This window comes from Antrostomus carolinensis, unplaced genomic scaffold (genome assembly GCF_000700745.2).
Source record: "Antrostomus carolinensis isolate BGI_N321 unplaced genomic scaffold, ASM70074v2 scaffold16850, whole genome shotgun sequence".
Lineage (NCBI taxonomy): Eukaryota > Metazoa > Chordata > Aves > Caprimulgiformes > Caprimulgidae > Antrostomus > Antrostomus carolinensis.
The window spans coordinates 3,450-18,898 of record NW_010289228.1 but is presented as its reverse complement, the minus strand read 5'-3'; the positions used below and the strand labels follow the sequence as shown (position 1 = coordinate 18,898).

Here is a 15,449-nt window from a genome sequence, read left to right as displayed (position 1 = left end):
TAAAAACTACCCTGTGCTGCCTGAGAAGGGATTAACATTAATTTTTAATTAGAATAAGGGCTACTCAGACTCCAGTGCCAGCTGTTGCAGAGGGCACAATGAGCACACACAAACAACAGGCTGTGTGGCTCCAGGTTTTTCAGGTAGGATGTATATTTTTCTCAACTAATTCAGAAATTATTGGAATTTGAAAGACACAAGAGTTCAGTTTACATGGCTGACTAGACAAGTTGCATCTCACATATGGTAATGCTGTAAAATACTGAGATCATGTTTTCGCTTCTCCACATGTTCATCATTCCATTTTCAACTCCCAGTGAAGTGTAGCCCAACTCACCTTTGTCCAGCTCATCTCTTCTTGCAATCTCCCATCCCACACACATTTGCAGTCATTGCTAATTACAGGTGTCACCCACAGACAGGAGGTGGGCACATCAACACCCTTCATTTCTTTTGCTTTTGAGCCAGTGAGGTTTTTGGGAGCTGGTGAATATATACGGTTGTTGAACCTGATCATCTCATATTAAATACTTAGTGTGGACACAAATTAATGTGACTAATAACTGTGAGATGACAGATTTTTACCACCTGCAAGCCTCAAGGAATAGCACAGGATTTATGTGTTGTTTCTAACCATGTTCAGTGTGAAATTATGATGCAAGCTTCAGACTAAAAAAACTCCCTAGGTGTTCAAGACAAGGATTCTGAGAGACCACGCAAAATATATCTGCCAAGGTGAGCAGAACTTCCACAAAACAACCCAAGTAAAGGTAATTTATTGCAAAGCCATGCTCTTCCTTGGGCAGTGGAGGTGCCTAGCAGTAGGAATAGAAAGGTGCTGGTCCTAGCAAAGCTATTCTTAAAGCACAAATACCTCCTGACAAGCCATCTCTCTTCCCTGGGGGTTAGTTGCAGCCCTTCACTGTGAGATTGAGTCTTTGTGCTCTCTGTCCGTTCAGAACAAGTACGTCCCCTGTAGGCATCCCACCCAGTCTGCCTGAACAAAGACACACCTTCATTTCCAAAAGCAATTCTAGGTACCTAGGTGGAATACAGATGAAGGAAGTAAACTGTGGCAAAGAGAGCTGGGGACAGCTGAGTCTGAATAAATGTTTGTTACACCAGGTTGGAGTCACTCCCAAGCTATACCTCCCCATCTGCAGGGAACAAATTTCTGCCCATTGCAGTAACTGAGTGATGATATAGCTGGAAATTCTGACAGGTTAGTAAAAACTCACTCAAGAAAAGTGGGATAATTTTGTTTGCTTCCCAGAGAAGACTAAAGGATTTAAAAAATGCAACCAAAAAACCCACCAGCACCACCCTATCCCACAAATATAGGGCATTTACATTTTAAACCACAGCATTATATTGATGTATGTTTTCACTCTGAATTCCAGCATTTCATTTTTTTATTAAGAAGTCCCTTGTAGTCTTTTTAATCTTACTGGAGCAGAAAGGGACAGGAAAGCAGAGGTCTATATTCTGTTCAGGTTACCCAGGGCAGCTGATCAATCCTTCCAGATGTAAATCAAAGTGGAATTCCAGCAATGGATCAGGTACCTACCCAGGCTGATAATTATGAGAAATGGATCCCTCACAGGGAATACAAAAATTTCATGAATGCTTTCCAGCTACATCATGATCCTGGTGTATTTTCAAGCATAAATTTGCCTTGGCACACAAAGGCATGGAGACAATCAGCTGTTGTTTTCTGGTAAGCCTCTCTCTACATTTATTCTTAATAGCATTAATAATAAATTATTTCACTGTCTCAGCCTGTCTTGTCTACTTAGCTGTACCTGCTTTACATGTGGACTGTCTCTTGCCATGTTTGGCATGGAGCATGATGAAATTTTGAGTGGAACCTATAGAGACTGGTACCAGGTGTTTAGAAATACACCTCTGTAATGGTATGAAATTGAACATGCCTACTTTAAGTCTGGCCACCAGAGACAAAGCTTGTTGGGTATAAATTCAGATTTTTTTCAAGCAATTCTTTCAAATGCTTAGGCAAGTTTCTCTGGTTATACCCTAGAAACTCTATGAAAATAAAATTACATTTGTCCTGAATTATGTTAACAAAAGAAACAAGAATCACTAGTCCTCTAGATGGTGCTACTACTTAAAATAAAGCAGCTGAATGCTTGAAGATTTTGTTGAAATATGTTGCTTTAGTACCCTATGAGAAAGGAACACTGTGAGGAATCCTGATGACAGTAGAAGAACTGCTGTCAAACAACTCAAAACTTCATCCAACAGTGTTAGCAGCGAAGGGCAGTCTGTATGTAAATATAGTACTTGTTTCTCTTTAAGAATAGTGAATGTTTCAGTATCTTACTAAATACAAAAAAAATATAGATATTGATAAAAATTATCTTTCAAAGACTGGCTCAATTTTCTCTGTCTTTGATTTCCAGTTTTCATAGTACTTTGGAACTGACCCCTCCAGCATACCACTTTTCAACTTCAGTAACTCATATGATTGTTCTCTGACCACAGACTTTGGGTGCATCACAGGCCAAGCATGCCAGGCTTTCCCTGGCAAAGGCCGTGCACTCTGGCCCCATTTCACAGAAGCGCTTTAGCACAACTGGACTTCAAATGCAACCACAGAAACAGAGCACATGCTCAAACTGAAACCCATGGTTACAAACCTTAAGCTTAAGGATACTTGTATATGCACACTGTACTTGCACATGAAAGGCTGTCAAATCTAAGTGCTTTAGTGATATGTAACAAGGAAAGAAGGTAAAACAATTTACCTTTTCTTGCCCAACACAGGTCCAGCACTTGAAATACTGGGCCAGCTGTCTATAATTCAAGTTTTCTTATCCTCAGTTCCTTTCTGTCCAGCCACTTTTCAAGAGGATGCCAAAGTTCCTCCTAATCTTTCCTCTCTTTCCAGGGCTCCTATCTGTAGTTTAGGAACATCTGCCTATTTTCTCTCTCAGATATTTTTCCTTTGTAAATCCAGCCAGATGGATTTGCAGCACCAGATTTCTTTCCTTCTGTTGTTGCTGTCAAAGTCAAGAACAAAAACTTTCTGATTTCAGGATTATTATTGTTATACATTATTATATATCTGACCTTTGAAACATATATTCTCTATAACCACTATCTCTTACTTTGTGCAAAGTTCATCTGTTATCTAAATAAATGTCAAATTTGGGATCTTGTTAAGCCTTTAGCCTCAGTAACAATTACTGTGAATTCTGGAGTTTACTCAGACAGTGCAAGAGAAACCTTTCTTTCATTGATTTTGACTATTCAACCTTTAAAATTTCACAGAGTATATTTGTTCTTGTGTTATGAGAAAAGAATAACAACATCTCTAGATCATTCATTATTTTGTATTCTTTCATTGTGTCCCCATTTATTTATCTCCTTTCCAAGGCACTTTCCTTACAGGAATGTATCTCAGCTCCTGGTGATTTTTACTGCTCTTTTATGTGTCCTACTCCAGTTTCAATATAGTTTGGTTAGTTTTTGAGGTTGCAAAGCCACAAAATTGGGGCCTGTAACTGCTCACAAAAATACTTTTAAAAAGAAATAGAATCTAAAAGCAGACAGAAGGTATGAAATCCGCTGTGTTCAGGGTGTTGAGTGGAGTGATAAGAGCTTTTCTATAAGCGCTTTTTGTTATTTTCATATTATCAACAGAATATCCACCATCACTGGCCACTTGCACCAACCTGCAAAACTTAGTGAAGCTCCTGTTAGCTAACCATGCAAATGTCAGCTCAGATCTCAGAAATGCAAGAGAGCACTTTCAAAGGGTAAAATAAATGGATGAAGACTGGAAAAAAATCTGCACTAAAAAAGGCTATCTGCCTTACAGACAGCTCTGAAGTGTGGGAAATTCTCAATGTATTTATTTATAAAACAAAACAAAAAATTCAACTATGGGAACTGTTTCTAACACTTCATGAGACAGCCTAGATGCAAATATCCAGCCAAGTAAATATAAACCAAGTAGTATAGACTGTTTCTTGCAGATTTATGTTAAAAATAACCATGAAGACATGAGCTTAAACAACAAGTAGTTTATTTAGCATACTTAATAAATCCTTGCACACAGTAATTTCCTAAGTCCTCTGACCTTTTCCCATAAATCCCTGTTCTTATGAATAAAGTGCTCTAATTGCCCTGCTTGTGAGGACCAATATATGCAACTAGAATTAACCTTCTTAAAAATAAAACAAGATTAGACTGACTTTGGAAGTGACTCCTTCAACATCTCAGAATCTTCTGGCTCATAGTAAGGTTCCAAAATAGGTTTTAATTTGACTTCTTCTGGTAGTTTTTGAGTCTCTTCTCTCCGGCTTCCATCTCTTAAAAGTGGAACCAACGTTTTCCAGTTTTTCCCTGAAACTAAAAAGAAAAGGAATGGTTAATTTTTTTCCCCTGCACAGAAGCAGAAGAAAATGTACAAGTGGTTTAAATAGGAAGTTGATGAAAGAAGAAGAAAGAAGCAGGAAGAAAGGGCTTTGTGGTTTTCTTCCCCATACTGTTCCATGAGTTTTCCATATTTCAGCTGGCAAGTACAGCAGAGATTGATGATGCAGTTAAACACTTCTGTGCTGGATGCTGAGCTCCCAAGCTAGAGAGTTTGGGGCCCCTAAAGTCGCTTCTTGGCTGCCATTACACACTATCCCATCTCCTCAGGATTTACACAGATTATCTGCCTTGTAAAACCTACAATCAGAATGATGAATCTATGGGGCTTCTATTCCAGAGAGTAGAACTGCTGTGTGAATAATGAGACCACTTAATCCTTTACATTTTGTGCTGACTGAAAATGCCATTAATTTAGCTACCACCATTATCATTAAGTGCATAAACTGACTGCTCTCTAACAATTAATCGATGCTGCTTCTATCACCAATGTGTATCCCATACTAGGATTTAAGTCCCTGAAACCCTCACCTCTCCCAGGCTTAATAGAGTAACTGGGATTTCGTCTGAGGTCCCCAGAGCACCCAGGGTCTTCATTGATTATACCCAGATTAGTATTCCACGTGGACCAATTCACTTCATCAACCCTGGGAAGAGAACAACAACAAAAAATATCTATTTTAAGGATCACCAGACAACTCCAGGATGAGATTATATCATGTACTGCCACTTCTCAAGCCTCAGATCTAACCCAGAAAATAGATTAAACTTACTACTGTAGACTTACAGTAATAAACTTAAACTTATGTACTGGGGGAAAGTTCTGCTTCCCATTACCAAATACTTTAATGTTGTTTGTCTATAAAAGATTGTTCATTGACATACGAACAGGTTACCTAAAGCACCATCTGTAATCATCTTGACCATCAGGTGTGACCCCCACCAAGACTTGCTTCCCAGACCGGAACGAGCGCCTCACACAGTTCAAGTAGCTGTTTTCAATGTCCAAGATTGTGATGGCTCTCTACCAGGTAAAAGAAAGCAAAACACTGAGAGGCTGTTGTTTTTAAGTCACACATCCTGAATTCTGCCTTTATTTTTAAAGCACCATCTTACAGCAGACATCATAACCATCTCTGAAACACCACCCTCTGTTAATATGTCATTAACAATGCTGAATTACTGCCCTGTGATTAGAACTATGAAGTTCCCTTTCTTACTTCAAAAACTGATGTGCCTTTGAGAGTCTGGTAAAGATTGTTTTTCCCCTTACATAATCTCTGTCTTCATAGCCTGATCAGGATTTTCCATCATCAAAAGCCCAAATAATTCTGTCTAATTACAAAAATACTTATTTTCTTAAATTCTGAACATCTGTGGAACACTGGGAACATCTGCTCAGGCAAAACATCAAATATGCATGGAAAAGGAACTAATATATATTTTTTTAAGGAACTGTTCAGGGGAACCAGAAGCAGTGACCTGTTATTTAGAAACATGTCAGTTCCTAAAGATTCTGTCTGAAATGTCTTATGATTCCCCACACCCTCCTTTTTGGATAGCAGCCTCACAGAACCAATGTACCTGCAGCTTCCAGATACTCTTGCTCTCCTGTGCAATTTTGCTCACAGTCTCCCCCATCAGTGCGATAAGCATGTTGAGCAGGAGGATGTATGTAAGGATGACATAAAGAACCAGAAGGATGACAAACACAGACTTGAACCTGTAGTTCTCTGTGAACTCCAGGTCCCCCATCCCAATAGTGAACTTGAAAAGCTCCAAGCAGGTGTAATACAGACTATTGTAGGATGTGCGGCTTCGTTTCGTATGGCAGCATCTGGCATGTTCAGGGCTATTTGTGTCTTGCCCCTCATTGTCATCTTCAATTAAAGTCACCACAGCTGTTGCAAAAGAGGAATCACAGATGCAGGAAAAAAATACAATTTGAGATCATAAATCCATTGCAAGCAATGAAAATTAGCATAAAGGTGTTATCTTCATGGTGTATTGTCCCCAGTGAAAATGCTCTATAAAATATTCCCCATAACTGACTCCCTCTCAGAAGGTGGTGTCTCAGTTTTATCTATATGGAACAGGATACCTGTTTTTCCATTCAGCTTTGCAAAGCACTTTGAGACCCAGGGATGAAAAGCTGTATGAAATTACCATACATAATTGTTATTCTGAAGAGGGGTTTTTTTTGTAACTAGGTTAATTTGTTAGTTTTTAGTTGGAAACAAAAAGTCTAAGCCACTTAAAAAATAAAATTTTCTAAGATTCTTTAAGACAACAAAAAGGAACTACAAGTATGATATTACCTGTAGAAAATCCCAAGAGAAATACTAGATAGACAAACATGAAGCGACATAAATCTCTAAGGATCATCTGTAACATGGAAACAGAATATTTTTATATTGCTAAAGCTTGAATATAAACTGCAACAAAAACTGGTAGAAAAATATTGCTTCAGCTCAAGAAGGCATTTGCTGTGAACCGGCTGATCATGCATTAAACTGTTGTTTATCCTGCTGAGATAATAAACTTTAATACAGAAAACATTCTTCTCTGTTATTCATGCAACAGTTTACACACATATGCAAGACATATGCACACCAAATAGTTTCATCTTTCTGAGTATAAACCACATTAAGACAGTTGCATCTTCCTTCCCCTCTTGGGCTAGTTGTCTACATCATATATAGTTTATTAGCCAGCTACTGCCTCTTAGCTAATTGCTCTGTTTAATAACATTTAAACGATACCTAAAGAAATTTCCAGCTGGTAGAAAGCTGCCATTTCACACCAGACCAGTCTACTTTCATCCATGCCTATCCAACTGTAGTTATTTTGAAGCATGGCAGGTAATAATATCAAGACTGCTATAAAAATGTATGGATGAGGTGCAGGAGGTTTTTCTACATAACTTAAATTGTATCATTTCACTCAGAAAATAATGGCCAAGTATAGCAGAGCAGTATGAGATTTCCCAGTGGCATCGTGGAGGTGCCACACGGTGACTTCTCTCCTGGAAATGGGGCTTTTTGCAGCAGTGTCCTATCTGAGCACTCTGCTGGCCTCATCACCCACTCACTGGACTGACCTTGGCAATCATGACAGAGTAAATGCCCATCTGCTGGAAGCCACGGGTGTAGTACAGCATGTTAGCCCAGCCCAGCGCCAAGGAGAAGACCATGGAAGCCACGTACAGTTCCTGGCCACAGAAGTACAGCACCACGGAGCTCAGGAGGAGCAAGGAGTGGACAAAACTGAAAGACAATCATGGTCTGAAGGCAGATGGTGGGAACAGAGCAGCCCCATGAGGTATACAGCACAATGAGGGATTCATTAAAACACAAAGGACCCTTAGCAGACACTTCCTTTCTTCCCTTCATTCTTCCCCTTCTCAAATCCTACAGTTCCTCTTACAAACTCCTTAGTTTCCCACCACAAACTGCTGTAGTTTATCACTGCTCTTCCTTGTAACTAGAGGGAAGAAAAGTCCTTGAAAACATTTATCTCCTCAGCACTCCCTCTTTCCACAGACCCATGAAGTTGCCCTGTTTAGCTGCACTCCAGCTGGGAAGAGAAAGGGCCCAAACTATGAAAAGGCAAAGCTCCCTCTAGGAATGGGAGGATTTTTGCACATCCAATATATACACTCAATTGCAAGTCTAACCTGGAGATCTATTCCTAACTCTGCTGCATGACACAGTCACCGAACTTCCAGACACTTAATTTGCCTTACCTCCAAAGGAGATTATTGATCCAGACCCACTTGTTCAAGTGCTAGAGTATCCACTGGCAAGTATTTTGTTAAGGACCCAGGAAATTATTGCAAAGCATCTACTTATTACAAGTGGCTTCAGCCAAAGCTACACATCTCACACACTCATCTGTTTCATGCTGAAATGCAGCCAAAGATATTGGAGCTTACAAAAGAACCTCACTGTAGCTGTCAACTATCAGCGACTTTAATGACGGGCGTCTCTGCATGAAATACTGTATCTGAAAAAACAAAAATGGGAATGAAGACCAGGTTTGCATCCAAGGAGGGATTAAATAAGCCATGTGCATACATCAACTAAGCACTGATACCTCTACCAGGGAGCTGGTAGCTATAAAGCACCTCACAAGAATAGCTCAAAACCAACACTGGCACAAGATCTAGGGGGGACTCTTCCAGTAACACTTGATTTCTCTTACATCTGATGTCTCTTTTGAAGACAACAATCTATTCAGTCATTGGTTTGAGGACCTGTGATTCACTGTACGTTCTCCATTGACTGCCAAAAAGAAGTAGGGGGACTTTAAGCTAAGATAGGTAATCTTTAGTAAAGGCATGGCTATTTGCAATACTCTATTCTTAAGCTTTTGCTAGGTTAATTGCAGAGGTGATAATTGACTTCTAAGGATCATCTTTTTTTATACAATAAATAAAACTGAGAACTAATCAGGACAAGGGAAAAGATGTGTAGCTCTTGACTAAAACATGCATTATCTTAGCAGTCAATGCTAATGAATGTGAAAGGCACGTTTGATTCTCTCCTACACCCACCCAAACAGTAAAAAAATAAAAGTTTCAAATATCTTACCCCTCTGAAAAAAAAATAGAGACCTCCCAGTACACTCAGGATCTCTCCAGTCACTCGAAAATATTCCCCAGTGCTGTGACCAAATGTGAAAGGAGGCTGTATAGGACAGGAAGATAGATGTGTTCAGCAGAACTGGACATAGGAAAGACCTGGCCTTGCCAGCAGCTGAAAGCAACTACATTTCTGGGGCAACAGGTTAAGTTTCTGCTTGAGTTGCAGAAGAGGAAAATTCTGATGTTAGGGGTACACATTCAAATTGGAGGCAGATCTGCGACATCAGGTGGTTCCCCTGATATATGACAGGAGTAACATACCTTTTCCTTCTTCTCTACAGGTCTGTAGTAAGCAGCTGCGGTGAGGATGATGATGTGCATGGTATAGACAAAGAAGTTGAAGTAAAATAAGTGTTTGACAAATCGGTCCCACTTGTCTTGCAGCAGCCTGTTAAGGGGTTCCACCAGCAGCATCTCATGACGGTTCTGAATGGAAAGAGAAAGAGAAGAATCTTGAGGGGACCAGTATGTACCGAGCTTTGAAAACAGTAAATGATATTCCCCTTCAGCAAATGTTCCCTCTAGTATCCTTAAACTCAGGAAGGGAGATTGCTGTTTTATAGAAATAAGGAAAAAGATGTACTGTGTGGAACATGGAGCTCTTCCCCAACAGTCCCCCAGCCTGTGAATAAAATGCCAAGGAGGTGCATACTCACCGGTGTTTCACTACTGTAGGCAATGATCTCAAGCACTGAATTTTTCTCGCATGTGTCTATACAGGACAGGTCATAAAGAGAGGAGTGGACAGGTCCATAAGCCCATTCAGTGAACTTCCTAGACAAGTGTCTGCACTCAGGATCTTTGATCTCTCGTCTGAGGATGTATGCAAAAATCTAATTGCAAAAGAACAACACAGCCAACATTTCAGTGCTGATGGACTTCTAGTTCCTCAACATCTCCACAAGACAGGACAGCTAATTTCTGCCTAGTTTAACTGTGCTGAAGTCAATCCACTGAGACACTGCAGAGATCAAAGGCTGAAGTAAACAAAATTAATTTACTCACTGGATGCTGGGGCATGAGAAATACAAATACAACTTGCCATTATCTGTTTCAAAACTGCAAGAGAAAGACAGAGATGTGTGTTACCCATCTCTGAGCACAGAGTCATTTTGAGGGGGGATTGTCAGAAGGCAAGTTATAACAGCCAGTCAAAAGTACAAGGTCTCTGGTAGTTCAGATGACAGCAGAGTCCCACTTTTGTTTCCCCTTGGGCTGCCTTGCATACCAGTGGTATATGAATAACACACACACACACACTTCATAGCCTTTAAGGACTATGCAGTTTTGCATGTTAAACTGCAGCATTGATTCCTCTTAACTAAAAGGCCCCAAAAATAAGGAGTGATAAAATCTGTCCTGCATAAATGTTTTGCATGCACTCTGTATAACTTAATACAATAATGGGACAGTTAAACACATTTGCTCACCTACCCCTATCTTCCCTGTTTTGGCTGCCAGAGTTAATGGAGTCAGCCCTTTCTTGTTGGTGAGTTCTTCCAGCTTCAGGATTGGATTAATTTTGGCACCAAGGATCAATATGTTATTGTACATCTTGGTAACGAACTTGGTATTATCCTTAGTATTATCTGCAATCTCCACCAGTGTGTGCAGGACCATATTGCCCATGGAGTCCTCGGCGGTGATGTTGGCTGCCTGGTAGGGGTTCTCAAGGAGGAATTTCACAATGCAGAGCTGGTTGGTGCAGGCAGCCAGGGACAAAGGCAGCTCCCCTGTGGGCAAGCAATGTGAATGACTGGTCAGAAAGCCCAGTTACTACATGTGCATAAACAGAAAGAAGATCATGTTGTTTTCATCTTTCACCACGAGAAGAAGTTAATTTCTCTGATACAGCACCAATTCTTGTGATAGCTGTTAAAATCACATTTTCTTTAGTTTAACTGCACCACATAAACATGGCTGCACAAAAGAACACTGAAAGGAGAGCTAGCAGAAGGTTACAGCTTTTCAAAGCATACAGTGCCCAGACAACAAAGGGATGCAGACACCAAGCTTACACTGAACACTATCAACTACCAACTGTTTTTCTTTATAATCTCAGCCTTTGGGAGTAAATATTTTGTCTAAGTGGTGGAATAGCCCATCTGGCACTTCTGAGCCTCCAGTCCCACATAAATAGGATTATTTAACAGCTTGCACTTGGGATAACGCTAGAATAACTCAATCAATAAAACCCATACTGCTCACTCCTACCAAAATAAAAGCCAGGTTTCCCTTTGATTTTCCTGAAGAACTCCCCACAGGCTCTTGCATGAACATCTGCTCCATTCTGGACCAAGAGCTTCACCAGGTACATGTTCCTTCTCTCAATGGCGATGTGAAGTGCAGTCTGGCCTACAGAGACACTCATCAGACAGAAGTATTCAACATTTAATACAGACTGAGAGCTTACAGGCATCACAATTCATTCAGCTCCATGTAAGATGGTGGAACTGAGATCTTTGCAGACTAAAAACCTCTAGAATTGAACAAAAAAAAGATGGCACAGACAGCAAATGCAAGTCCCTGAACTTGCTCTATGTCACTGTGTATCAAAATGGCAGAATATTGCTCCTAACACCAACAATCAGTGCATTTGTGCTCTGGCAATCACACACTGGAACTTTGGTTTGCTGCATCCTAAAGCACAAGGCCTCATGCAGAAGACTCTTTGAGAGCCCTGCCCAACCCTGTCTTCAGCCTTAGCACCCAAAGTGTTCACTGGAGCAGCTGTTTCTCTTACCCTTGTAGTAGGTGTCAGTATACTCTGCATTAACAAACTCTTTCAGAGTTCCAGTTTTCCTTGCAATATCCAGCAGCAAGGGAATGGTATCATTTTTCCCATCATGTAAATTCAGCATGGCTTTCAGTAAGCAGGTTTTCCCAGTTTCTGGCTCTATAACACAAAAGATTGCAGCTATAGAGAAGTGATTTCAAACCTAACATCTATTTTCAGGCATGCAGGAATTAACAAGGTTGTTTGCAAAAGACAAGAAAACTCATTCAGGGTTTCACAGAAAATGTCAACTTTTCAGAATTCTCCTATAACCTGACAATCAACGGGTTGTCCAATCAACAAGGAAGTACTGGTTACAAGATGACCTCCTGCAGATACTTAACACAATTACATTTTATTGTTCTCATCTCAGGAGCACTACTAGAAGAAGAAGAGGACAATTTAAGGTACGTGACACTAAAGGGTACCTTTGAACTCATCATCTGTGAGATGCTTCAAGGTTCTATTAAGGTAGAGTAACAAACCATCCAGGTCCCTTGTGTTGCCTTGGGCCACAGCATCAAAGATCCTTCTGCGGTCGTAAAATTTGAAAGCTTTTTCTGAGCAGCCTGTGATGGAATCTATAGATAGGAGCCTAACAAAGGTAAATTTCAGTTACTTAAAGTCAGGTATTTATTAGACTTTTTATAAGCTACCAGAATACTATTTTTCATTTGCTTGTTTGAAGCAGTAAGCACTGCAAGTTAGTATAGGTGGATCTGCAAAATCTACGAGATCAATAAAGTCTGCAAGCAACTGTCTTGACAAAATTATGTATCTGTTGATAAGAGTTGAGAATGAGACTTAAGAGGCATTGAAGTATGGCAGTCTCACTGCAGGTCTGGGAGCCAGGCAATCCCATGTTCTCACTCTGAGTGATGTCCATTCACTGAACAGTCAGTGAATTAAGGCCTACCACTAATTTTGAGCAAAACATCCATGGACTGAATTTTCAGAGTTGCCAAGAGACAACAGGTATTATCACTTTCAGATGCAACACTCTTTATTTTGGCATAGAAAACAGTGAAACTGAAAAAATAGGCAGGCTCATGTGGAGAGAATAAATGCTGCTCTCAGAAACACAGTCTGCAGCTGTCAAACTGTTCATTACAACCAAACGTTACTCGGCAAACTTACTTGTGAAGCTTCCCCCCCTCCAAATTGGCATGAAATTTGATGACAGAAGGTGCCATCAGGTGATCCATCTGGTAAAAGGAGTCCATGGGAGCCATGTCCTTGTCACTATCCCCCATCACAAACCGCCCACGTCTTGCAAAGATGTTGCTTTTGGGTGGCTGCACCTTGGTGCTGGGTGCACCCTGGAAGCTGTCAGCCATTTCTGGCATGGAGTCCTCCCCATCCGTGTGTTCATCTGTCACTTCAGATTCCTCTACGTCAGAACTGCCAAATTTCTTCATTTTCCCAAGAATGGAAGACATGGTGAGCAGGCAGTCTGTGAGGAACAACACAAACACCTCAAGTCAGCATTTTATGGAGCCATAAGTCCCCTTTTGCCTAGGACTACTCTTCCAAAATAGCAGGGAATGAACTGGGGGCTGTCATTCCAGAAGTGAGACAGATGGACACATCCTGACTATGCCCCGAGTTGGAACAGTTTAGTAGGTCATTACCTCCATGCTGCTTGTCCCCTGGCAGTAAGGGCTACTGCCCTTACTCATTTCAGAATGGAGAAAGCAAGCCAGTGTCCCAGAGCTTGCCACCCACCTCATTGCAGAGCTGACCATTTCTGCCTAAAAATAGTGCCCCACCCTCCTCCAGTCATTGTTAAACCCTGAACAACCCCAAACCCTGAACAACCCCAAACCCTGAACAATCTCCGCTGTTCTTCTCTACTTTCTAACTGTTTTGTGCCACAATATATTCTCAGAATCGTATCAGGCCTGTGAAAAAAGCCTGCTTGTGCCATAACCGCATCTCAATGATGCTGAGCACAGAGGACTTCCTGCATACCAGAGTTATGGCAGTGCTAGATGAAAATTGGGGCACGTGATTCTTGGGAGATTAGTGTCACCTCAAACATCAGACACGGAAACAGAAAGGGAAAAGTTACCACAGATAAGAGATGAGTGTAAGACCACACATCTAATCTTCTTTGATTTACAACCACAAAGAATTTGAGACAAGTTAAAAAATATACTATTCTGAAAGCAGAGCAGGATTTTTTGTTTTGTTTTTCTTTCCTATCAAACTTTTAATCAGACAAACGTTGGTCTTCATGGCACTGAATGCAAAATATTCTGGAACTCCAGCAGTGGAGACAGGAATGCATCAGATTTAAAGTGCTGCATAGCTGGCTTTTAGAGCTGAACAGCCTTAGAAACACACTCCAAAATCCTAGATTGCTTATAAACCTTACAGCTTTGAGCACAGGAGTGTTACCAAATCTTTAAAAAGCCTTCAATTATAAAGCAAATTACAGTGGTCAGTAAACTTCTCTGTACATTCAGTGTGAAAACAACATCATAAACATGCTTCAAGGCTGTTTCTCTTCACAAAAATATTCTGAGGGGTTTTCTGCAAACACAAACCGTACATTAAAGCCAGATTTTCGGTTCTATGGGACTAGTTAATATTTACATTAAGTGTCGCTTACATTTTTCTGTGCAAGCAGGATAGGAAAGAAACTTTAGTCAGACATTTGAATTTACTATAATTTTGTACAACATAAATGTAAAGCAAATGTCGATTTGCAAACGTGCACATTTAGAGTTACTGGAAGCAAAACAGCGTAGTATAAGTGAAATACTAATGACTGCAGTTTAACTCACTATGTCCTCTGAGCTCACCTTTCAAGTTCTTTGTGTCCTTAGAATCAATCTGAAAGAATAAAGTTAATATCTTATTAACTTAATTGTTCTATAAATAAGAAATTATATGTATATAAAATATTTCCACTTGGCATATGATACTAAAAATACAGAAGAACAATTACATCACTGAAAAAGTTATAAAAATAATTTGATAAAAAATAGAAAATAATACACTGGGAATACAGCCATGTATAATTTTAATTTTTTGTCTTATTTAAATTAATGTGGATTGAGCCAAAAATATCAGAAAGATGGCTATGGAAAATGGAATCACTTATTTTCCACAGAATAGGTGCAATATTAAAATCCACAGAATAGACTCAATCCTACCTCCCTGTAAATTTGCTAAACCTGCTTTAGTCATTACATGTGCTTTTGTTTCTAAACCCTGTTGGTACTGTCTTTGATAATGAAGACAAAGCTGCATTTCTTCGTGAGTATGAATTTGCAAGGAAAATAACCTCCAAAATTCTGTGGAAGGATTCTTTAAAAAAATAAAATTATCTATCCTTAAAAATGTGACCTGCTTGAACTCTCTGAATCCCATGTACATTGAAGTTTGATACAATAAATTAGATAAGGAAATATTTTTGATAAAATCTCTAACCACATCACAACTTGTAATAAATACTAAAGAGAGATTACAAATAGCTAACAACCACGCTATTCAAATAGACATGCAGAACTTACAAATATTGCAAAAAATCCTCTCTTCTGCAAAATAGTCCAGTCTCAGTAAACACCCTCTGGTCTATAGGAATTTGGTGTCGGACATTCCTCCTCCAAGGTGCCTGGACTG

The 15,449-nt window shown here is 39.9% G+C and overlaps 1 protein-coding gene across 2 annotated transcripts; it reads right to left on the bottom strand.

Annotated features, from left to right (window-relative positions):
- Window positions 1-2,950: 2,950 nt before the first annotated feature.
- LOC104517973 (transient receptor potential cation channel subfamily V member 1) lies at window positions 2,951-13,265 on the bottom strand. 2 transcript variants are annotated; one of them, XM_029085369.1, is made up of 16 exons: window positions 12,957-13,258; window positions 12,248-12,414; window positions 11,787-11,939; window positions 11,258-11,398; window positions 10,478-10,776; window positions 9,700-9,876; window positions 9,305-9,469; window positions 8,991-9,086; window positions 8,333-8,403; window positions 7,499-7,664; window positions 6,717-6,783; window positions 5,983-6,299; window positions 5,295-5,422; window positions 4,930-5,045; window positions 4,218-4,374; window positions 2,951-3,020 (listed from the first exon to the last, which is right to left on the bottom strand). In XM_029085369.1, exons 1-16 carry the CDS (start codon window positions 13,256-13,258, stop codon window positions 2,951-2,953), a joined length of 2,592 nt encoding a protein of 863 aa, XP_028941202.1. The 2 variants fall into 2 exon arrangements, with proteins under 2 accessions (XP_028941202.1, XP_010167913.1); XM_010169611.1 differs by lacking the exon at window positions 2,951-3,020 and having other exon boundaries at window positions 4,115-4,374; window positions 12,957-13,265.
- Between the last annotated feature and the right edge of the window lie 2,184 nt (window positions 13,266-15,449).